General features: G+C 40.7%; 1 protein-coding gene across 3 annotated transcripts in view; it reads right to left on the reverse strand.

Annotated features, from left to right (window-relative positions):
• Positions 1 to 4637, reverse strand: part of LOC139583682 (dihydropyrimidine dehydrogenase [NADP(+)]-like) — a 201471-nt gene extending 196834 nt beyond the window's left edge. For 2 of the 3 annotated variants that reach the window (XM_071415019.1, XM_071415018.1), the window contains exon 1: positions 4008 to 4637. In XM_071415019.1, the coding sequence (XP_071271120.1) occupies positions 4008 to 4046 (39 nt within the window). In that variant the 5' untranslated portion in view covers positions 4047 to 4637. The remainder of the gene's footprint in view (positions 1 to 4007) is intronic. The other variant, XM_071415020.1, reaches the window with a different exon arrangement.
• Positions 4638 to 24179: the final 19542 nt, after the last annotated feature.

Below are 24179 nucleotides of genomic sequence, written 5' to 3' on the forward strand. Positions count from 1 at the left end.
GTGGGAATAGTTTAAATATCTAAACCGGGACCAACTCAGTTTTAAAAATATCCATATCTACTCTCATACTGTTTGTTGATCACATTCTCTACCGAAGCTCTCAAATGGGCAGCAATACCAGACAGTGCATAAATAAGCAAGAGACGTGCTTTGATAATGCAGCCTATGGATTACAGAATGAAGTTAGGAATTTTCATGAAAGACAGGAGTCAGGATGTTGGGTTTCAGTGTGACAGGAGAAGATAGAATTTTCACTCATGCCTGTCTGAATTGTTAACAGACGTCATGTATGCGACAGGGATGCATATGTAGTGAATTGTGCATAGGCCTATTAAATTTGGGAGTTTCTGAAGTCACAATGACAGCTCAAAGAGGCACATGTTCTTTTGTAGGCTATACTGTAGGGGTTTCCTGTAGGGTTTCTTAACTGCATTCGAGTCGGTTGTACAGTCCAGCAGTATCAATTATGTGTGTGCTTTTAATTTATGGCGACTTTGTGTGAAGTAAATACGGTAGGCTAAAAGCTTCCACGCGACAACCTATTTGGATAATGTGCCATTAAATGTTTTGCTAATCTGCTGCTGCGCATGTTGAGTATTTTGTGGAATTGCATTAGTGCAACATTGGGGCATTTTTACATTTATTTCCTGGGTCATTTTATTATTTTGGGAAATGTAAACAAAGAGTGTTCCCGGGAAACTCTCGGGATCCCGATTACCCGTGTTAATCTACTACCGACTGAGCCATACAGGAACACACTCTCTGGGTTCTTTATATCAACTCTAATAGAAATCCAGAAAGGTTTTAATCATTTACATGCACACACAAAAGACATGCTACACATTTAACTGATATGAGTGCTTGGGTGCCGTCCGTGGATATTAAAATAAGACATCTGACAGGAGGACGGGATGGCTTGCAGGATAATTTTTTTTAGTATTTAATTGCACCAGAGATGGCAATTATAATGAGATTTAAAAAGCCATTTCCAATGGCAGGCAGGAGTAGTTTAGTGATGGTTTTAAGTGCAGAGGCAGGAAGAAGGTCACGTCACTGTTGCCATTAGTCCCTGAATAAAGATGCTAATGAAGGGTTTGACTTACTGCACTCCACTGTGGCTACTGCCTTCATAAAAGGTTCCATTAGATTCCCTCAGTCCAGCGTTGAACCAAGGCTTTTTAAGCCAGCTAGATCCAAGCGACTAAAGTGTGCTAAAAAGCTAAATAATATCAGATATTTTTAGGTAAACAACACTATAATGTCAAAATTGAACTGGCTCTAGGGAAAGATGCTTTGCTATTCACTTCACAGAGGCTAGGGTTGGCGATTTTACATTATTCTACTATACTTTTCTTTACTGTACTGTTGAATTCTAGCTTGAAATATACGTATTCATGTTACCATACCAGAACCTATTGATTACTTTACATGTATAAGGAGTGTTGGAGTCAATGGAGGGTGGATGAGAACTATGTGTATGGAAAGTTACTGAGTGAGACAAGGGGGAGTGCAGAAAGTTTACATTCTGTTAAACATGTTATTGTTACTGTAAATATCATGGCTCCTAAAGAGGGAGGCCCTGACAAGTTAGAGAGGGGTGAGGAATTCGTCCCGAGGTCAGGTCACACGAAGTGAGAAGGAACAGTCCTATTACACACACAGACTTCCACGCCCACGAAGGTTCGAGGCAGTCAGGCAGGGAGAGGAACCAATTAAGGTCCTGATTAGCAACAGTACTTTGCTGTGCTGTACTCTACTGTACTGTACTGTAAAACTTGTGAAACATAGACATCTACGATTGGTACAGATTTGGTTCGGTCCAACCAAATTTGCTACTGTTTTGGGGGCAGAGCTCATTAGAATATTTTTTTATTTAACTAGGCAAGTCAGTGAAGAACAAATTCTTATTTACAATGACGGCCTAAGAACTGTGGGTTAACTGCCTTGTTCAGGGGCAGAACAACAGATTTTTACCTTGTCAGCTCGGGGATTCGATCTAGCAACCTTTCAGTTACTGGCCCAACGCTCTAACCACTAGGCTACCTGCCGCCCCATAATACCCAAAGATACAAAGGATGAAATCTTATAGTAGACTACTCCAAGTGGATTCATGGAAATAAATATAGAACTGCAACAGCAACCCTGATATTCTGCTTAACAACTGCCTATGGAATAACTTCAGTTATCGATCCTACTCAGGATTCCTCAACTTATTCCACCCTCGGGAACAGTGGGTGTTGACCAAAGGGAAAACATTAACCTTACAAGTCATGGCTAAACCAGACCCACATTTTTACTTAACTTTGTCTCTAAGAACAAGTAACCAGTTTAATAGATGTGGAGGCTATTGAAACCACAAAGTCATTGATAGATCAATTTCATACAACAAGACGACAATGAACTAACACACCCATCTCTCACTAGCCTGGGAAAAAGAACATGTGGAAAGACAGAGCCAGTTGCAATGTGAAACTTAAAACCCTTCTTCCAAGAAATGTACAGTGTTTAGTGTTCCAGGATAACCACCACCTCTTGGGGGCCTCTCCTTCCTCAGCAGGAAACCCCATTGACTTATTGGCTCTCAGTCTCAAGAGCAAAACATTCATCCGAGTTCACTCAGGGATAAAACCTTTGCACCTCAGATGCATTTTCTTTGCTAACGGTTAACACATTTTCAATTATCTACTAGCCAAGTAGTTAGATTAGATTTCTCAATCATCAACATACCCTTTATTGTCCTATTGGTCAAATTGTAGACACTACAATTATTATGCTTAAACATGTGAGTACTCCATGACTTACTTAAATGAATTGCTCTTTGGGGAGCATAGGTCATTCACAAACATTCTTATCTACTGCATGCTGCAAAGTAATGTTTGTTTACACTTGTAGAGAAGCATGCACAAGTCCCAACACACACAGCAACGGATTAGACAACAGCAAGTTTCCTCCAATGTCTCAGGAAGTGATAAGTTGACCCTTGCCTATAGCCTGCACATTCCACTGGAACAGGCAGCAGAAGTGAACAGTGAAATGACCATGTGATGTCCACATGATCTCTATGGTGTGTTAGTTAGCGGAACAGAACACTTGTGGATGGTATTAATCGCAATAGACTTTACATTCAGTCCATAATGAATAAGAAATACTCCTGGTAAAATAGGATTTCCTAGACTGATCCCTTCCTCGTATTTGCAAGCGTGTTTGTGGTTGTTGCATTTATAATAAAGTTTATCATTTAATTGATTTAAGTAATTCCATAAACAGTAGTGATGGATTTCATAATGGAAGAAAAATGGGCATGTATAATGGAAATATGATAAATAATTTAGTTTTGATTCAATACCAGGTGCAGCATAAAGCCAACAATACAGCAATAGACATCCATTGCCTGGGTTTGACTCAAGAAAGCAACAGATGATATGCCATTTGTTTGCTTTGCAAAACAATAAGGTCTATTTGAATATTATATCCCATTTTATTATATTCCATTCTATTGTATTATTTCCAAAACACATCACAACAACAAACGACATACACTAACTCAAAACAAACAAACCAACACCCACAGGATAAACTTTGCCCCAATAACTTCTCAAGGCATCCCTTTTGTCCACAGTGAAAAAACATCTGAAAATCTCTGCCACAACAAAATATCAATAAACCATTATTCAACGTTAACTTAGCATTATTTTTAACTGTCTTGCAAGTATGATGGGGTAGTTGCTGTGATAAAACAGATTTTTTTCAACAACTGTTTTAGTGGGAAACAAAGATCTATTCCTCATACAAGCACACCAAAACAAGCTCTTTGTATTGGTAAAGCACCTGAATTATAAATACATGACAATAATGTAATTTATACTGTCAATAATGACACTTATTTCGATATCGAATACATGCAACATGTGATAACAGTGACACAGCAACAAAAATGCGAATTAACGTTTCTGATACAGCAGTATTTGATAGAGCAGAATAACAATGCATTTACAGTAGCCTTATACCTCGATATCCGGGAGATCCTTGCTCAGCATTCTAGACATTGCCTTTCGAAGAAATGTGAGTTGTCAAAATAAAAATGGACGTGCGAAACGCAAACTATGTTGTATGCTATCAGTGACCTGTTTGATTTCTTGATGCAATATTTACAATCGCCACAATAGTTTGGAGCAGACCAACCGAGCGCAGCTAACGTTATCTAGGAATCTCCCACCTGACTAGTATCTGTCTTAATTCTATATTTTCTAAATTATTTGTTACCAAGTCATTGGCGTTTCTTTTGGCGATTTATAGCCTAAGCTTGATATGGATAACGTTAGTTTCGAAATGATACTGACTGGTTGTTGTTATTCTTGCTTCGTTTAGGACCATACGGAATTGAGGAATCAAAAAAAGTTCAGAAGCGGAACATGGAACACGGAGTTTTTACTGGTTTCTAAGCTTGCGAAACAGACCAAATTGACTAGGCCGTTTTTTGAGAAGTTAACAATCTTCCTTGGTTATTAGTTTTCTAGAAATCTAAAGGCACAACTTAGATTCGAGCCAATGTCTTAAGTAGTTGAACATGTTATTACGCGAACCCCGTGAAAGTGGAAAAACTGACACGTTTTAATATCTGACTTTGATTTGACTGCCTGCACATGTGCAGTTCGTCGCGAGACGACGACGTGAGTTTAGCTATGTTGTGTTCAAGACAACCGGGAACTTGGAAATCATGACTTCAGTGATCTTCAGGTCAGAAAGTCGACCTTTAGAAAGAGGCCCGAGTTTGAATTCCGAGTTGGATGTCTTGAATGTACTGAAGTCGGAGATTTCCGAGTTCCAAGTGTTTTGAACCATAAGCCAACGTCATCATGACGTCACCTGAAGTGTGTTCGGGGATTTTTTTGGAGAAGCAGTTTTTGCCTACGTTCGAAGTTCCACCTCGTGCAGCGTGCGGAAGTTGGGGTACGGAATACATATTAGGAACTCTCTCATTCCTCCTTCTCAGACGTCCCCTCCCCTTGTCGTGTCTCAATCCTGCACAAGTCTAGTGTCACTCTTCCTCTTCAAGCCTCCCTTAATCAAATATCAACACACTAGAGACTAGTCAAAGTCAACACCTCCTCTTCAACCATCACCCTAGCATTGGTCACTTATCACCACTGTTCTAGTCAAGCTACAGTTCTTTTCACCCCTTACCCTTGCACTCTTTTATTCACAATTGGCCGAAATACAAGCTAAAAGCAGATTATTACATTTTTCTAAGAACCCCAAAAAACTGAGGCAGTGGGAGAACCTATTCATGTAAATACATTAACTAGCTACCTACACTTAGTAGGCCACTGTGTATAAGATGCTTGCTAGATAACTTTACTCTATAGCTAAGTGAATCAAATATCATTAGCTAGATATAACTTCCTATTAGCTAGCTTACTTGATGTATGTATCATTGTAAATTAAAAGCACAAGCCCCATACATTTGTAGCCATAGAAGGGGGTGAAAGGACTGCAGCTCCAGTTGTCGGAGAAGTGAGAGAGTAGGCAACTGAATAGGACAGATATTTGTATTTATTATGGACCCCATTAGCTGCTTCCAAGGCAGCAGCTACTCTTACTGGGGTCCAGCTAAATGAAGGCAGTTATACAATTTGAAAGACATTACAATACATTCATAACAGATTTCACAACACACTAAGTGTGTGCCCTCAGGCCCCTACTCCACTACCACATATCTACAACACAAAATACACGTGTACGTGTGTGCATAGTGCGTATGTTATCATGTGTGTGTATGCATGTGTCTGTGCCTATGTTTCTGTTGCTTCACAGTCCCAGCGGTTCCATAAGGTGCATTTTTATCCGCTTTAAAAAAAATGTACTGCTTGCATCAGTTACCTGATGTGGAATAGAGTTCCATGTAGTCATGGCTCTGTGTAGTACTGTGTGCCTCTCATAGTCTGTTCTGGACTGTTCTGTTGTTGTGAATCAATAATGGTAGCCTGGTGTATTGCGCTAACAAATGTACAAAGTCCTGTCCATTTTGTTGGTAAAACATTCAACAGTTTATTTTTCTCACACATCCAAAAACTATCCGCTATGCCTATGTCTTGTTTTTTTTTGAATTGATAAAGATGGACTTACATTAGTTATTCTTCCGCATGACCCTCTCACATATGTGATTACATTTTCGAACCCCTGCAGTTTCTAATACCCAAATGGTGTGACACTCTACTGTTGTATTCCCTAAATCTATCCCTTTATCTTGAGAACTATAGAAGCATTCATATTTTCCATTTACCACAGTATGTCTATTATTTTGAGGTCCATCCCATTTTGTTCTGATGTCATAAACAGCACATTCACTTTCTCCCTCACAAGTTGTATTTATTACCATATTTCCTTTAGTGCTACCTAGTGCTTTTCTGCATTCTATATTACACCAAGGATTGTAGTATTTTCTCTTATTACATCGATATTTTTTATTTTATTTTACATTCTTCAAACGTCGCAGGTTCAGGTACTATTAGTAGATCTGACATAGGAGATTTGCTACATAAGATGCAATTATCCATTCTATGTTTCTGTGCCGTGTACTGAGCCCACTTATATCAGTCATTTTGTGATGCTTTCCTAAATTCTGGGTCAATGTTTAACCCTTTCATGTGTGAGTTCCAAATATCTCTAACAGGCTGACTACACCGCTCACGTCGCGTGCGTGAGAGGTGCAAAATAAATGTAGAAATCTATGTTATTCAATTATTGTACCCACACTGCTCGCGTGCGCCAATAAGCGTCTGCGTTGCCAAGGGCTAAAATAGAAATCAGTTCTATTTCTGAAGCAGATCGCGCTGCAAGTCCTGCCTCTCCCATCTCCTCATTGGTTTATAGAAGCAGGTACCCACGTGCCATCTCCTCATTGGTTATACCCACGTGGGTGACTGAAAGACAAACGAGGTCAGTGGCGGTAATGCACCTAATTTATGAAAGTTGCCAATCGCAATATAAAGTCAAGAGAAGAAAAAGCCTGGAAGGAAGAGAGATGACCAGAAACGATTCGGTTGACCTTTTTATGTGTGGATTAATTGGCGGAGCAGAGGACCTTGTGCATTTCAGGTAAAATAACAACTCAATGTTTATATCTGTTGATGGAATTTATAGGTTTAAATGACTGACTAGAACATTCCACCCTGAAGCTATCTAATTGTATGAAATTGATTAGAATCATAACATTATAATCAATTACGTGTGTAGTGTTAGTCAGTAAAATTATAATAAATGATGTGTGTAGTTTTAGTCATGATGTGTGTAGTTTTAGTCAGAATTAGGGTAAAACAATATAACAATATGTCTCTAAAGTCTCTTAAACACAGACTGTCTGAGCAAGATTCGGTGCCAACCTTGGCTGGGGCCCACTGAGAGTACTTCCCAGGCTCTCCCTATCTTGAGGGAGGACGGGGAGTGATTCTCACGGACTCCCCTAATCTTTGTCGGCTGGGTAGCAGGACAGTGTGTGCATAGGATACCTAATGTTTGTGTGTGAAAGTATGTGCGTAAGAAGCCAGTATGAAATGAATGGTTTTGTACAACTAAGCAGCGCTCTCGTAAATAAACGTTCTGACTATCGTAGCTGGGCCTCCGTCTGATTCATTTCAACCAGTTTATTTCAAATCCTGGGTTTCAGACTGAGTAGTTCATTGAATTGGGTTTATGAACATTGAGAACATAATTCTCGTAACAATATCCCAGGACAAATTAGCTAGCAACAGCAAGCTTGCTAAATAGGACAAATTAGCTAGCAAGTGCAAGCTAACTAGCTAAATTGCCATAAATGTTTAATGCTTTTCTACCTGTCCCAAAATTAATATAATTGGTTCAGTTTGTTTTGATATTTTAACCTGCGTGTCGTGATCGCGTTTGGTGTGGGGGGACAAAATACATTTACGCAATATGGCGCACAATGGCGCACGCGCGTAGCCCGGTTTGGGTTCCGTAACGGTCGCCACAGCGTGAGTTTTTTTATGTACGTGATGTTAGAACGTTCTCTCCGTTCCAGAATGTGATTGTTACTCAACAGTACATTTAATCCGCGATGTCCTAAAAACAAGGTACTTAGCCTGTTTTAATTTATAGGCTGTTTCAACTTCCATTTCAAATGATTTTCTAACTAGTTTTATTTTCTAAGAACAGTTTGAATTGAGGTCTGTTCCGCCTCCTCATTCATTCCCATAAAAATAGTTCTTTTTACTTTCGCGGACAATACATTTTTGGGACATTTCTGACCCGGACAAAATTCCCCAAGCACTTCCCAATTGTTTTCATGCATTCCGATTCTTGCATAGATTGTAATGGGCACATATAATGTGTGTAAAATACTTTTTTGAAGGTTGTTCTGATTATGATGAGCTAAGCTAATTCCAGCTGTGTGTAGCCATGTTTGTTGACATACAATGCATTCAGGGTTTTACGTAATCGTCTGTTGGACCAAAGATCTTATAACAAAATTAGATGAGTAAGGGTTCACAAATTTTGAGGACTTCCGGAAATTAATGGTGGGATATGAACGATGGTGGACGACACCCCCCCTTGAACATGCATACTATTAAGAGACCAAACTCATCTTGTCTCCTCTTATTATCTTTGGTTTCTGTGAGGGGGAAAAAGCATGGCAGCGCGCAGAAACTACCCATTGTCGGATTACTTTCGATTTCTAGAGTGTTTTTACTCAATTATTTTTGACCACTGGTGAGCTCACCCGTGATGTGATTAATTATAAATAGTAATTTATATTAGCTAATTCATATTGTACTTTGTCAGAGAGAGTTATACAAATATGACCGCTTGTGTTATGTCAATCTTTCCTCAGTTAGCCTAGGACAAATGCAGCCTACATTTTTCCTGTTTGGATGATTGTGTTATGCTGTAGTTACTTCTGTGAATGTCTGAACATTGCATCCAAAAAATAAATTGGTCATATTCAGGACATAACTTCGTAAGGACTGTGTTTGTGCAAAATGTTTCTGAAAAAACAGTGTGGCCAGCTCAAATGCTGATTTTTGAGTCATTCGAAACTGTCCGTTCCAAATAAGCGTTCTAATCACACCGGTTTGATCGTAACTACAGGGACCACTGTAGAATGATCATACCTGTGTGTTGGTACGTGTGGTAAGGTGATTTCTTCATTTTGACCATTCTTTTAGGTAAAAGAAGTCCAATTTCTTTGTGTCCCTTTCTTGTGGCACTGCCATTGTCCTGGTTGTTATACTAACACTAGTAAGGATTGTTTGGATAGTTATCATTCGTTTTACTGATGCTGTAGCTCTTTTTGGTCTTGTCAGGGGCTCTGGGTTAGGGTTTATCAGAATAATCATTACATTGTTTCCTTCTGGTCTCTCATTAATTATTCTCATAACGTATTCTTCCCCTTCCTGTTGATTAAGGTCATTCATAGTAAGTTATCACTCATCTATTCCTCTATTTACTTTTGAAGTTACACCCTTCATTACCCCAAATGACTTCACCTACCACTGGATGATGGTTCCATCCACATAGCGCTCTTTCTGGTAAAGGTTTACTTCTCCTGATCCTAAACGATTTCCTAATTGCAATTCCTGTCATTATTTGGGCTGAGATGAGAACACTAATCCTACTCTTTTCCAAAGGAGATTCAGAGGAAACCTGTTTTCTTATTCTACGTTTGGCATGCTGTATGGCTGTAGGTGGGTCTGTTACCGTTTCTTCTAAGTTCGTCAATGTTGCTGTCCAGGGCAATCATTCAGCTGGTCTGGTTTCACTTGTCTGTGCAGAGGTCCATTCAAGGGCTGAGAAGTCGATTGCAGGGAAATATCCTTCCCCTTCTTCCGGTGGTATTCCTCCCTCCAATCAGAACGGGCTTCCATTAGACAAAGCATCGATTTCAGGGAAGAGTATTTCCCATTCTTCTGCTGGCATTTCTTTGTCCCAATGGAAAGGGCTTCCGTCAGGGGTATCTGCCGTAGTAGGTATATCATCAGGAGTAACAGGCATTTCACCCCCCCCCCCCCATCCCTGGTCTCTCTGGCCCCTCAGGAGAGAATATCCGTTGACTGCAGATTTTTGCACCTGCTTCATCCTCTGCTTCCTTCTGGTTCCCGCTGGGCGCATCAGCATCCTGGCTCCTGCCTGGCGCATCGACGCCTTGGCTCCTGCCTGGCGCATCGATGTCTTGGCCCCTGCCTGGCATATCGACATCCTCCGCCCCCGTTCCCTCTGGACACCCGTCTGGTGTATCAGCATCCTCTGCTTCCTCATGGCCTGGTGGTCGCCCCCTTCTCCTCGCCGGGACTCTGGTGCAGTGGTTTAGATGGTACCACGTGTTGCTTCCTTTCACCTGGACGGCTGTTGGCGTTGCTCGGGCCACCTCATAGGGACTTTCTCTCCTCGGCTGGTTCCACTTCCTCCGGAACACTCGGATGTAGACCAGATCCCCTGGTATCACTAGACAAGGACCCTCCTGTCCTGGTTCAGGCACCTGCTCCGGTTCCTGGAGATAAATAGCTTAGTGTATCTCAGTTAGTTGTTTCACATATGCTTTTAACTTTTCCTGCAATTATTCTAATGAGGGACCTTTGTAGAGCCTTCCTAGAGTTAGCATGGGTCGACCTGTAAGCATTTCATGCAGACTTAGATGCGTGCTTCTGTTAGTTTCCATGTGGCAGCTCATTAAAGCAAGTGGTAGTGCATCTACTCAGTTAAGCCCTGAAGCTGCACAGATCTTACTTATCTTAGCCTTGAGGGTTCCATTTGCCCTTTCAACCATCCTTTGTGACTGGGTATGATAAACACATCCCAGTCTTTGCTTCATTCTTAACTTTTGTATTAATTAATTTGACATTATCTGAGCTGATTTCTGAAGGTATTACAAACCTAGGAATCACTTCTCTGATTAAAAACTTTATTACTGTCCCTGCTCCCTGATCTGCTGATGGTATTGCTTCTATCCATCTGCTAAATCTGTCTATGATAACTAGTATGTATCTTTTGCCGCGCACTGGTTTTATCATATCCACATAATCCATTACAATGTGTCAAAGTGGTCCTTCTCGGACCGGTATGTGGCCTATGGGTGTAGGTACTCCTGTACGTATGTTATTTTGTGCACATACTTCACATTTCATCAATACTTCATCCATTGTTGCCTGTAGGTATGGTGACCAGTATCCTTGTTTTTTATGTTTTCTTATTACCACCCCTCTTGCTCAATGGTCTAGACCATGTGCATCATTAATAAGCAAGTTTAACAAGGTAGTAGATGCTACTTTGGCTCCATCATGGGATCTCCATATTCCTTTCTTGTCTATGGAGGCTCCCCTTTGTTTCCACGTAGATTGTTTGTAAATCCCAGCTCGAGATTGGACTTGAATTAGAGACGTGGGAGACGGTAAGGATACAAGACTGCTGTTAGTATTGGAACAATACATTTAGAAGCCTTTTTTCCTGCTTCATCTGCTGCATTGTTTCCCTTAACAACAAACTAATTTCCTTTCTTATGTGCCTGACATTTTATGATCGCTAATTTTCTAGGATACATCAATGCCGTCATCAACTTCACAATTTGTGCGTGATGTTGTATGGGTGTACCATCACTTTTCTTAAATCCTCTCTGTTTCCAAACTGCTCCAAATAAATGAAATACTCAATGTGCGTATGCTGAATCAGTATAGATATTAACTGTCTTTCCTTTCCCTAGCACACATGCTGCAGTCAATGCCTTAAGTTCTGCCAATTGGGCTGAACATGGTTGAGGACAATATTCCGATTTTTCCTTTATGAAATCTTTTCCTTGTTTTCTTACCATTGATTATCTTGCATGATTCCCTGTATAGTCTTTATAAATGGAGCCGACTACAAAGTCATTTTCCAAATCAATCCCTTCCCTGTCTTGCAATGGTATAGATTCAAGATCTGGATGCAATTTAGTCAACGTTAGAGATTCTGCTACACAATCATGTGCTTTCTCTTCAAATTCCAATGGAACTCTTTCAGCTGGATTTACTGTGTTACATATTTTAATGGAAACATCTGGATAGGTTAATAGGGTCATGTACTCCAAAGTTCTAGCATTGTTTAATACAACATTTCCCTGTTCTATCAGCTCCACTATCTTATGATGTGTATTTATTGTTACAGGGTATCCCCTGGTTATGGTTGACGCCTTATCATATGCATAATGTAATGCTGCCAACCCTTGATAACACGATGGATAACCTTGAGCTACTGGATCTAATTTAGTACTGTAGTATGCAATTGGCGGTTTCCTTCTCCCGCTACATGTTTCCTGCATAAGTACTGCTGCTGCAAATCTCTCACACCTATTTGCTACATACAGTAAAAATGGTTTGTTGTAATCTTGGGCCGCTAGGGCTGGTGCTGTTTACATTTCCTTCTTTAGTGTCTCAAATCCAATCAGAGCATCAGTATTCCAGTCTAGTTTTGCCCTAAGATCAAGTTGTCCTGCTTCATTCATTATTTCTCGCAAAGGAGCTGTTTTAACTACATATTCTTCTATCCAATCTGAGCTAAATCCAGTCATCCCTAAAAAGGGCATCATTTGAGCTACCATTTGTGGCAATGGTGCTTTGCTGATTCCTTCCAGCTGTCCCGGTGCTATTGCCTTGGTTCCATTCACTATGGTTCTTCCTAGGTACTCAACCTGGGGCTGGCAGTACTGAAGTTTTGTTTTAGAGACTTTATGTCCTCCTTCTGCCAACCGCTGAAGTACTTTCACAGAGTCAGTATGACATTGTTCCAACGTAGAGGCACAGATCAATAGATCATCGACATACTGGATCAACGTTCCATCAAGCATCAATTCTTCCAAATCAGCTCTCAATATCTGATTGAACACGTGGGGTGAGTGCTTAAATCCCTGGGGAAGATGAGTATACGTGTATTGTTTTCCTCTGTATGTAAACACAAACAAATGTCTGCATTCTTCCACCAGGGGCACACTATAAAATGCTCCGAACAAGTCAATCACTGTAAAGTACTTGGCATCTGGGGGAACATTTGTCAGCAGCGTGTGAAGGTTGGGAACTTCTGCAAGACAATCCAGTGCAATGTCATTAACTGCTCTTAGGTCATGTACCAATCTCCATTTTTTACCATTGGCTTCAAGAATAGGTAGCAGAGGTGTATTACAACGACTTTGTGTTTCTATCAGTACACCTGCTTTTATCAATCCTGCAATTGTCATGGTTATCCCTTCTTCAGCTTCTGGTTTCATGTGATATTGAGCTTTCCAGGGAGGCTTGGCATCAGATTTTACTTTGATGTTTACAGAACTTGCTGATTTCACCAATCCAACATCTGTGTCATGTGACCATACCCCATCTGTTATGATTTTTTCAATTTCCTGCCTTTGATCACTAACTAACCCTATTTCTTCATCTAACTGCACTTGCTGATGAGCTGTAACCTCTACTTCCCTTGGATCCCCATTCATTACTGTTGTGGCCAGTATTTTAATAAAAGCCTTATCTTTGGAATGGAAAATCAATGGATTATCTGTTTTATCCCATTTACTTCCCTTGGCTTTCTTCATCATTGGTCCCAATTATTTTGCTGTAAATCCTTGATTTACCAACAATGTAATGTGAGGGACAGAGTCAGAGACGATGTACCATCTTTGTACAAACTTTGATGCATCTCTGTCAGTCACATCCATTGCAGCTCTCTGTTTTCCCATTCTTATGCACTGTGACATAATTGGTACTGCCTTTCCATTTGCATTCATTGTCCAAAGTTGTTGTAACTTTGGGTCATACTGCATTGTGCAGTGTGGTACTCTGATTTTGCTCTACCAGCTTTAAGCATTTGAGCCTGAATAAACCTTCCCCATTTCCCTATAGTTATATTTATTTCTGCCTCAATGTTCCCTGACCAATACACATTAGCTGTCTCTCCTGTCATTATCATTTGCAAATTTAACCCTGTTCTGTCTATTATTACTCCCTCAGGAGAGCACTTAATTTGTATGCCCATTTTGCATAGAGCATCCCTTCCGAGTAGATTAATTGGGGAATTGTTGCTGATTTGCCATCAGCCATCAGACGAACTGGAGCAGTCATTGGAATTAGCTGCGTTTGTCCCGAGAATCCTACAGTTTTGGCATATTTACTAGACATGCACCCCAATGGTGGAACAAACTCCCTCACGACGCCAGGTCAGCGGAGTCAATCACCACCTTCCGGAGACACCTGAAACCCCACCTCTTTAAGGAATACCTAGGATAGGATAAAGTAATCCTTCTAACCCCCCCCCCCCCCCCTTAAAAGAGTTAGATGCACTATTGTAAAGTGGTTGTTCCACTGGATATCATAAGGTGAATGCACCAATTTGTAAGTCGCTCTGGATAAGAGCGTCTGCTAAATGACTTAAATGTAAATGTAAATGTAAATGTACATGGGGAGATGAGAGTCATAATTTGTACTTACACATGTGTAAGTGGCTCCAGTATCTATCATCATGGGTGTGTCTCTCTTCTCTATTTGAACCTGCAGCATAGGTTCTTGATCAGATCTTGTGGTTATCATTGGGAACTGACCCTCCCCTTTAGGATTCTCTGGACACCTCTAGTATCCTTGATTTGGCCCCGCCCATGGGTTCACAGGGCCTTGTGGTTGACTCTGATTGCCTTGCCATCCACCATCCTGGTTCCAGTTATTCTGGTTCCCACTTCCTTGTGGCTGCCAATGACTCTGATTCCTGTTACCTGGTGGTTGCCAATTGTTTTAGTTCCCTTCATTTCGGTTCTGCCAGGGATTTGTAGGGCAGTCTTGTCTGGAGTGTCCTGGCTCTTGGCATCTCTAACAGACCCCAGGTGGTGCCTGTGGATTTCTGTTTTTTTCTGGTTATTTTGCAGAGCTTTTTGTTGCTTATTGCCACCATTCTAATTTCAGGGTTGTTGTGTATACACATTTACTACTGGTGGTGTGGGTTGCACCCTTGCCTGATCGCCAGGAGGCAGTTGTGGCCCTCCTGGGAAGACTGCAGCCATTGTCCGTACCTCTGGCATGGGAGTTGTCACTGGGGCCTGGACTTTCTTTTTTCCTGTGTTTGTCAGTTCTTCCAGCTGCAGATGGGTCAGTTTTCTTTGAATGTCTTTTCCTTGTTCTATGAGTTTCTGTTCATCCTTTCTGTATTTCACCACTGCATGAATCACGTGGTCACATAATTCTTTGTGTGACTTTGAAGTTAGTCCGACCACATCCTCCAGCCTGCTCTTTACTGACTGGGGCATGGCTTCTACCACTGAGTTCCAGAACAGAGTTGTCATCAGTGGGTCCCCCTCTGGATCCCGTTCTGTTTCCAGTTTCCATCGTTTCAACTGTCCATGGAGGTATGCAGCTGGGTTTTCTGTGTCCCCCATTGCTTCTCCTTTAATTGCTTTAGGGTCAATCCTTGTTGGGTATTCCTCTCTCAGTGCACGCCAGACAGCTGGACTATATGTGTCAAAGGCTAAACCATCTCTCAGTGTGTCCCCCGCTGCATCAGCAAGGTCACTGTCTTGCAGTACATCCTCCATTTTTGCCACTCCCACAGCTCTCGCCAGCAGTGCCTTCAGATCCCCCACAGCCAGTAGTTTCCCCATGGTTTGTTCTTCAAAGGTCCTGATTCACTTTCCAGCTCCATCATGGAGGTTCAGCAGGCGAGTAACCAATCCTTCCAGGTCCTGTGAGCCCCATGGTACATACTGCCTTTGATTCCCCTTTATCAAAATGGGACACTGTACCCCGTATCTATCAGGTTTTTTCAGCTTTGTCCTGTCCCTCATCTTTCTTTGCTCTCCTTCAGGGCTAATCCTTTGTCCTTCATACTGTTCTTTGTTTGCTTTGGCTAGTTCTTCTTCTCTTTTCTGTTCTTTTCTCATCTGTCCATTTACCTTCTTTAGTTCTTTCTCTATCCATTCATATTCATCTTCTGTATTTTGTTTTAACCATCTACTTTCTTCTTCTGTCCCTTGTCTTTCCACTAGAAACTCCATACAATCTCCCTCCAGAGGCTCCCCATATTCTTCTTGGTATATCCTTACTCTTTCTATGGCCTGTCTCATTCCCATATGGATAGCCTGGTCTCCTAATTATATTATTCTTCTCTCCCTGTCTTTGTCTTTTCTTATGCCATTATACATTTTTTCCCATTCCCTTTCCTCATCTGATTTGTCGAGCTCTTGTAATTATTCTTACATTTTTCTAGCTTTCACTTAAATTCTTCTGCCTTTCTATCCCTCACACTTTTCTTGTTTCTTGTATCTTTGACTGATGGTTCTCCTTCTTCCATTCTTTCTTCCATCTTTGCCAGGGCTTCCTTCAGTCCCCTATAGCAATCAAGGGTTTCTGTTCTTGTTTCCGTGGCCTTTTCGATTTCTCTTTTGCGCTCTCCCCTTGTCTGAGAGGGTTTTTCACTTTTTCCTTTTGTCTGAGAGGACGTAGAGGGCATAGAAGCCATCTCCTTTTCTTCTTTATCTCTACTTCTCCTTTATTTCCAACATTCCTGTTACGATCGGAAATTGTCCATTGGTGTACGGTGGAGGGTTGGTGAACCACTCTGCTTCTTCTTTGTCTGTTTCTTTATCATCTTTTTTCAGTGTTTCTGTTGCTGTTTTCATGCTCTTCAGCAGTCCTTCGCCTTCTGCTTTAAACATTTTGTCACGCCCTGACCTTAGTTATCTCTGTTTTCTTTATTATTTTGGTTAGGTCAGGGTGTGACGAGGGTGGGTATGCTAGTTTTGTATTGTCTAGGGGTTTTTGTATGTCTAGGGGTTTTGGTAGTCTAGGTATATGTATGTCTATGGTGGCCTGAATTGGTTCCCAATCAGAGGCAGCTGTTTATCGTTGTCTCTGATTGGGGATCATATTTAGGTTGCCATTTTCCCTTTTGGTTTTGTGTGTTCTTGATCTATGTTTAGTTGCCTGTCTGCACTATCCATATTAGCTTCACGGTTTGTTTTGTTATTTTGTTCGTTTTGTTCAGTGTTCGTTCTTTTAATAAAGAAGAATGTACACTTACCACGCTGCGCCTTGGTCTCCTCCTTACAACGGCCGTGACACATTTTTAGTACTTCGTTCTCTTTTTCTCTTTTGTTTCTCCTCTTCTTCCCCTTGTCGCTTATTTTATGTTTTTTTATTAGGGTCTCCATTTCTTCATATAATGAGACATCCAACGTTCCTTCTGCTGGCCATTTGGTGCTCATTTTCCTTGTGCGTTCCTCCCATTTCTTAGCCATTTTTGTTATTTCTTCTTTGCATAGGGGATGCCTAGCCCCCAGAAATTCTACTGGTGTTTTACAAATTTTTTGCCGCTTGTTATTCTATTATTTTATTATTTTCTATACCTGTCCTATTATTACTAATATTCTTATTTCCAGATTTTAGCTTTCTATAATATCTGCACTATCTCTACTGTTTTAGTTATTTTTGTTGTGCTATTCACCTACTTAAAACCGATCCCTTTTTTTTGTCTAACATGTGTCCCTGTTCTTCCTGGGCTATATTTTCCTAAGGGTCCATTAAGCCACGGACAGCTTGACCACACTCTGTTTCCTCCCACTGATATCCACGTTACTCTTTCAATTTCTCTATTCCGTGTAATTGGTATATTTATTATTTTTCCTGTCAACTTATGCACATAAACGTTCGCTCTCTCTGAGTATAGTATTGCCTCAAATGTTATTATATCTAGGTTCCCCTGTACTGTATACTCTTCTACCTTACAACTCAGTATACAGTTTTTAGTTTCTTATCTAAGCAGTAGTTGATAGTTCTTAAACATACTGGTTACTTCATACTTCTAATATTATGCAATTTCACTAGTCGTTCATATATCATTTACACTCCCCTCTCCTAGCGCGGGATCAGATGTGTCCCTCCTGCCAGGCCACACTTAAGTGACGTCACAGGAAAGGTGTGCAATCACTCCCTACCAAGGACAGGCAACTTTCACACTTACTTTCACACTTCTGCTCACGTTTTCCCCTAAAACGACCTGCAAATTCATCCCCGCCCCTGATACACTTCCTTGACACAGGGAGGCAGTATTATACAGGATTTACACCTAAAACAGTCCTTTGCCAAATCGGATCAAAGCGTTATCATAGGCTACACATTCCCCCAGGCAGACCTTCGCGAAGCAGTATCGCGAGTGACCTACCCATTCAGACCTCTGCTAAATCGAGTCGGAGCGTTATCGTAGGATTTTCCTATTCATTTGTGTTTGACCATGCGGACAGACAGTTGCCATCACAAATCGAACCAAGCAAACCAGTCAGCCAGGGCAAACAGATGCACCAAACCAGATTGAACAATTTCTCCAGATGAGCGGTCCGGCGAGCAGGAAGAACTGAATGATACACCTAACTCGGCTGATCGACTGATCAAGCTGAATGGGCCATGTTTGCGCACAGACAGATTCTGAACAGACAAACAGGCCAATCATGCGGGTCAAATTAACCACCTGAACAGAGCAAGTGAACGGCCCCACCCAACTGAGCCACCCGACACCAATGAAGCAAACAACTCCCAATCCACAATGCCTACACAAATATTTTTACTTAGTCTTTAACTATTGTAAACCCCAAAGCTTTTTCCTTAACATTCATGCATGCATTTATTGAATTCAAAAGCTCCCAATATCTTTTAGTTCGTTTAAAATTTGGAGAGACCTACTTGGTGCTTCTATTGCTGAGGCAGGACTCCCGAAGCAAATCACACAAACATTAACTATAAGTAAGAACTGAGCTTACCTGGTAGGGTGGCTACCCGTTTGTGAGACTTGTCCAGAAGACCTGTCATCAGCCACAGAAGTTTCACCGTTCACTGGTCCCTTGTAGCCACTCCTGGCAAGCTCGCCATTTATGTCTTGAAAATATTGAATAAAATATTTATCAGATACCGGAACTTGTAAATTCAAATAGAGTTTATTACAAAAGTAACAGAAGCCGGGCAATTCCATGGAACAGCTGATTTCTCTCTTCCAGACCTCAGGTTTTATAGGTTTCCACCTTCAGATGACACACATGGTCACTTCATCTTATGTAAATGATTAACACCCCATGGCCTCTCGCCACCATTATCGTTCTGTCTCAATTCTTGTTTGTTAACGACCACATCTGACTTATCTTTGCTCAGTTTAGATTATAATGGTGGCGGTGCCAGAGTATTAATACAGAAAATGATACATTTATTGCATATATATATTCCCAATATAAGTGAATTTATAATATTACTTGATTAATACAGACATGTCTTTATAGTATGTAACATGTCCCCCCAATATATATATACATGGCTTGTGGTTCTAGTATTGATTTGCTAAAGTACATAGTCACTGGCCTTCACAAGTTCAGGCCTATGCTGCCCATGAATGATTAACCCATATACGTGTCCAGTAGCCTTCGCAAGACCAGACTTGGCCCAAGACGGTCGAGTCTATGTTGTTCCAGCTTGGCACATAAACGTATAAAAAAAAACATAAAAGTTTTTACATGTCTAACAGTTAGCCTTATATTGGTCCAGCTTTATACATTCACATGGATCCAGTATACGTTATGCTTACACATATCTAATGATTAACCCCGTATTGATTATGCTCTCTACTTCTGTGAAAACAATATAGATACTGGAAAATCCCCACTATGTCATAGATTTTCTCCTACATCAACAGCCATCACTCCTGTGTTCCAATGGCAAGTTGTGTTAGCTAATCCAAGTTTATAATTTTAAAAGGCTAATTGATCATTAGAAAACCCTTTTGCAATTATGGTAGCACAGCTGAAAACGGTTGTGCTGATTAAAGAAGCAATAAAACTACTACTACTCCCTTCACAGAACAGCACTAACTGGCTCTAACCAGAAAAGAGTGGGAGGCCCCGGTGCACAACTGAGCGAGAGGACAAGTACATTAGAGTGTCTAGTTTGAGAAATAGACGCCTCACAAGTCCTCAACTGGCAGCTTCATTAAATAATACCCGCAAAACACCAGTCTCAATGTCGACAGTGAAGAGGCGACTCCGGGATGCTGGCCTTCTTGGCAGAATTGCAAAGAAAAGCCATATCTCAGACTGGCTAATAAAAATAAAATATTAAGATGGGCAAAAGAACACAGACACTGGACAAGGGAACTCTCCCTAGAAGTCCAACATCCCGGAGTCGTCTCTTCACTGTTGACGTTGAGACTGGTGTTTTGCGGGTATTATTTAATGAAGCTGCCAGTATATCTAAAAATATATTTGTTATTATTGTGCCTGCATCTCGTTCCTCGCCCTCTTCAACTCCGCAAATGCCGCCTGACTCCACGCCAATGACGTGACTCTCCGACAATAATTATATTTAGAGGATTGGAGGATTCTAAATTAATATCCAAGGGGCATTTTTCGTTAGGGCAAATCTGGTCTGTGAGACTATCTAAGGGGCTTTTATATAATTATAATGCAGGGTTAATAATAACAATAATAATCACTTTGTAAATAAGGATGCATTAGGAAAGGAAAATGACATGCGCAAGAGATGGTGGTATATATTTTATTTATCACAATTTTCTTTAACCAATTTTGTTTTTTAACGCAGGGCCGACAGAGAAGTTCCTTTTTTTTTAACTGAAATTGCAACCAACTTTCTATGGCTTGTTTAAAAAATAACTATATTTTGGAGATGATTTCATTTCAAATAACCAAAAGTGAGCGATTTGTAATCTGAATAAAGGGAAAAAGGACATTCTTGAACATGGGGAGAGAAATTCTTACTAATTTGTAAATAAAGCCAGTTTGTTATTTAAAATGATTTATTTCTGTTTTTAGAGGGAGAGAAACCAAAAGCCCACCATGCCTATTTTTCAAGAATCGTCAGTCCACATGTCAAGTGAAATTCCCCCATTGCATTTACCCAAGTTCTCTCTTAACTCCAGGACCACCAACAGTTTTTATTGTTGTTGCCTGATGCAGGACTCTAGTGCCAGAGGAGAGATTCTCAGACTGTAAACGCCTCCATTAATTACCACAGTTTAGACTACCGATAGATCAGCTTTCTTACTCCCCCTTGTGATAGTGTGGTGCAATGACAGAATGCCACCATCTACCACAAACGGTCGCAGCATAAGCTCGTAACTGTTAACGTCTTAATGATCGGCTCCTTTTTTTAAATTTTCGCCTAAAATTACATACCCAAATCTAACTGCCTGTAGCTCAGGCCCTGAAGCAAGGATATGTATTTTCTTGGTACCATTTGAAAGGAAACACTTTGACGGTTGTGGAAATGTGAAAGGAATGTAGGAGAATATAACACATTAGATCTGGTAAAAGATAACTATGAAATGCAATAGAAAGGCCATAATATATTATTCCAGCCCAGATGCAATTTAGATTTTGGCCACTATATGGCAGCAGTGCATGTGCAAAGTTTTAGTCTTATCCAATGAACCATTGCATTTCTGTTCAAAATGTTGTATCAAGACTGCCGAAATGTGCCTAATTTGTTTATTAATAACTTTTCATGTTCAAAACTGTGCACTCTCCTCAAACAATAGCATGGTATTCTTTCACTGTAATAGCTAATAGTAAATTGGATAGTTCAGTTAGATTAACAAGAATTTAAGCTTTCTGGCAGTATCAGATATGTCTATGTTCTGGGAAATGTTCTTGCTACTTACAACCTCATGCTAATCGCATTAGCCTACGTTAGCTAATTATTCTTCCAGTTCGAGATGAGTAATTGCTGTTCGGATGTCCAGAAGTTATTTTCGGTCATAAGGGACGTTAGCAGCAACATTATTTACAAAACAAGTTAACAAATAAGTTACAAACAACGCAAAAAAACTAACAAAATACCACAGTTGGTTAGGAGCACGTAAAACGTCAGCCATCCCCTCCGTCGCCAAAAGACATTCCCCCTCTGCATGGGTGTTTAAGCTGGGTGCTAGTCATTTAAACAGACAGCTCGGTGCTTTCAACATGTCAATACCACTCACAAATACAAGTACTGATGAATTCAATCTCTCCTTCACTTTGAGCCAGGAGAGATTGACATGCATATTATTATTGTTTGCTTTCTGTGTACATTCAAGGACCAGCCGTGCTGCCCCGTTCTGAGCCAATTGCAATTTTCCTGAGTCCGTCTTTGTGGCACCTGACCACACGACTGCACAGTAGTCTATGTGTGACAAAACTAAAGCCCGTAGGACCAGGCTTGTTGATAGTGCTGTTATGAAGGTAGAGCAGCGCTTTATTATGGACATACTTCTCACCATCTTAGCTACTATTGAATCAATATGTTTTGACCATGACAGTTTACAATCCAGGGTTACTCCAAGCAGTTTAGTCACCCCAACGTGCTCAATTTCCACACTATTTGTGTTATTTGAATGATTTGTCCCAAATACAATGCTTTTAGTTTTTGAAATATTTAGTACTAACTTATTCCTTGCCACCCATTCTGAAACTAACTGCACCTCTTAAGTGTTGTCATCCGCATACATAGTCATCCGCATACATAGACACACTGGCTATACTCAAAGGCATGTTAGCATCACAACTCAGGATATGTCCCAGATGCAGACACAGGAGGCGGATAGTACGATCCTCCGAATATTTATTATACAAAGGAGTGGGCAAAGGGCAGGTCAAGTGCAGGCAAAGGTTCGTAATCCAAGGCCAAGTCAATCAGGGGCAAAGTGGCAGGCGGACTCAGGGTCAAAAAACGGGAAGACTAGAAAACAAAACTTGAGAATGGGAGAAATGGGGAAAATGCTGGTAAGACCTGACATAACAAGATGAACTGGCAACAGCAAATCAGAAAAGGCAGATATAAATATCACAGGGGATAATGGGGGAAAATAGGAGACACCTGGTGGAAACCTGAAACAGATCAGGGTGTGACAGTTAGTAAAGATTGAAAAAGTAAGGGACCTAGGCATCTGCTCTGGGGAATTCCTGATTTTACCTGGATTATTTTGAAGAGGCTTCCATTAAAGAACACCCACTGTGTTCTGTTAGACAAGTAACTCTTTATCCACATTATAGTAGGGGATGTAAAGCCATAACACATATGTTTTTCCAGCAGCAGACTATGATCAATAATGTCAAAACCGCACTAAAGTCTAACAAAACAGCTCCCACAATATTTTTATCATCAATTTCTCTCAGCCAATCATCAGTCATTTGTGTAAGTGCTGTGCTTGTTGAATGTCCTTCCCTATAAGCGTGCTGAAAGTCTGTTGTCAATTTCTTTACTGTAAAATAGCATTGTATCTGGTCAAACACCATTTTTCCCAAAACTTTACTACGGGTTGGTAACAGGCTGGTTGGTCGGCTATTTGAGCCAGTAAAGGGGGCTTTACTATTCTTAGGTAGCGGAATGACTTTTGCTTCCATCCTTTTGTGGGAGGACATTATCAAAAGATTCTCCAATTCCAGTCCCTAGTAAGGAAAACTAATAGAACAGAGAGATAATAGCAACATAATATTTAGTGCTGTCTAATTTTTTAAATAATGAAGCATGCTTCTATGTGATGTTCTCTGTTCTCAGATATGGAGAGCTGTGAAAGCCTGTCCGCAGATGAAGTGGTCCCAATGAATATCGCTTCAGACTGAGGGTATATCCTGTATACCATGGGTTATATGTCTACCTATGTTAGCAAATGTTGTATACAGTTAAAAGTCACAGACAATGTATAACCCTATTACAACTGGGCAGGCCAACCCTGCTGCTGGAGGTCTGTTAGGTGTGCAGGCTTCTGTTCCAGCCCAGCACTAACACACCCGATTCAACGTATCAAATGGAACACTTGATAATCAAGTATATATAATCAAGTATATATAATTCCTTTGTTATTACAATTCATTCTTTACAGTCATCTTTTTTTCCCATCGTATTTTTAATGACAGTACTGTATGTCAATAGGTTTTATTGGTTTAAACTAATTTTCATTGTTTCAGTTACCACAGGTGTCACGCCCTGGCCATAGAGATTTTGTTTAGGCCAGGGTGTGACTAGGGTGGGCATTCTAGTTTCTTTATTTCTATGTTTTCTATTTCTTTGTGTTTGGCCGGGTGTGGTTCTCAATCAGGGACAGCTGTCTATCGTTGTCTCTGATTGGGAATCATATTTAGGCAGCCTTTCCCCACCTGTGTTTGTGGGTAGTTGTTTTCTGTATAGTTTAGTTACCTT

This window comes from Salvelinus alpinus, chromosome 8 (genome assembly GCF_045679555.1).
Source record: "Salvelinus alpinus chromosome 8, SLU_Salpinus.1, whole genome shotgun sequence".
In the NCBI taxonomy this organism is placed as follows: Eukaryota; Metazoa; Chordata; class Actinopteri; order Salmoniformes; family Salmonidae; genus Salvelinus; species Salvelinus alpinus.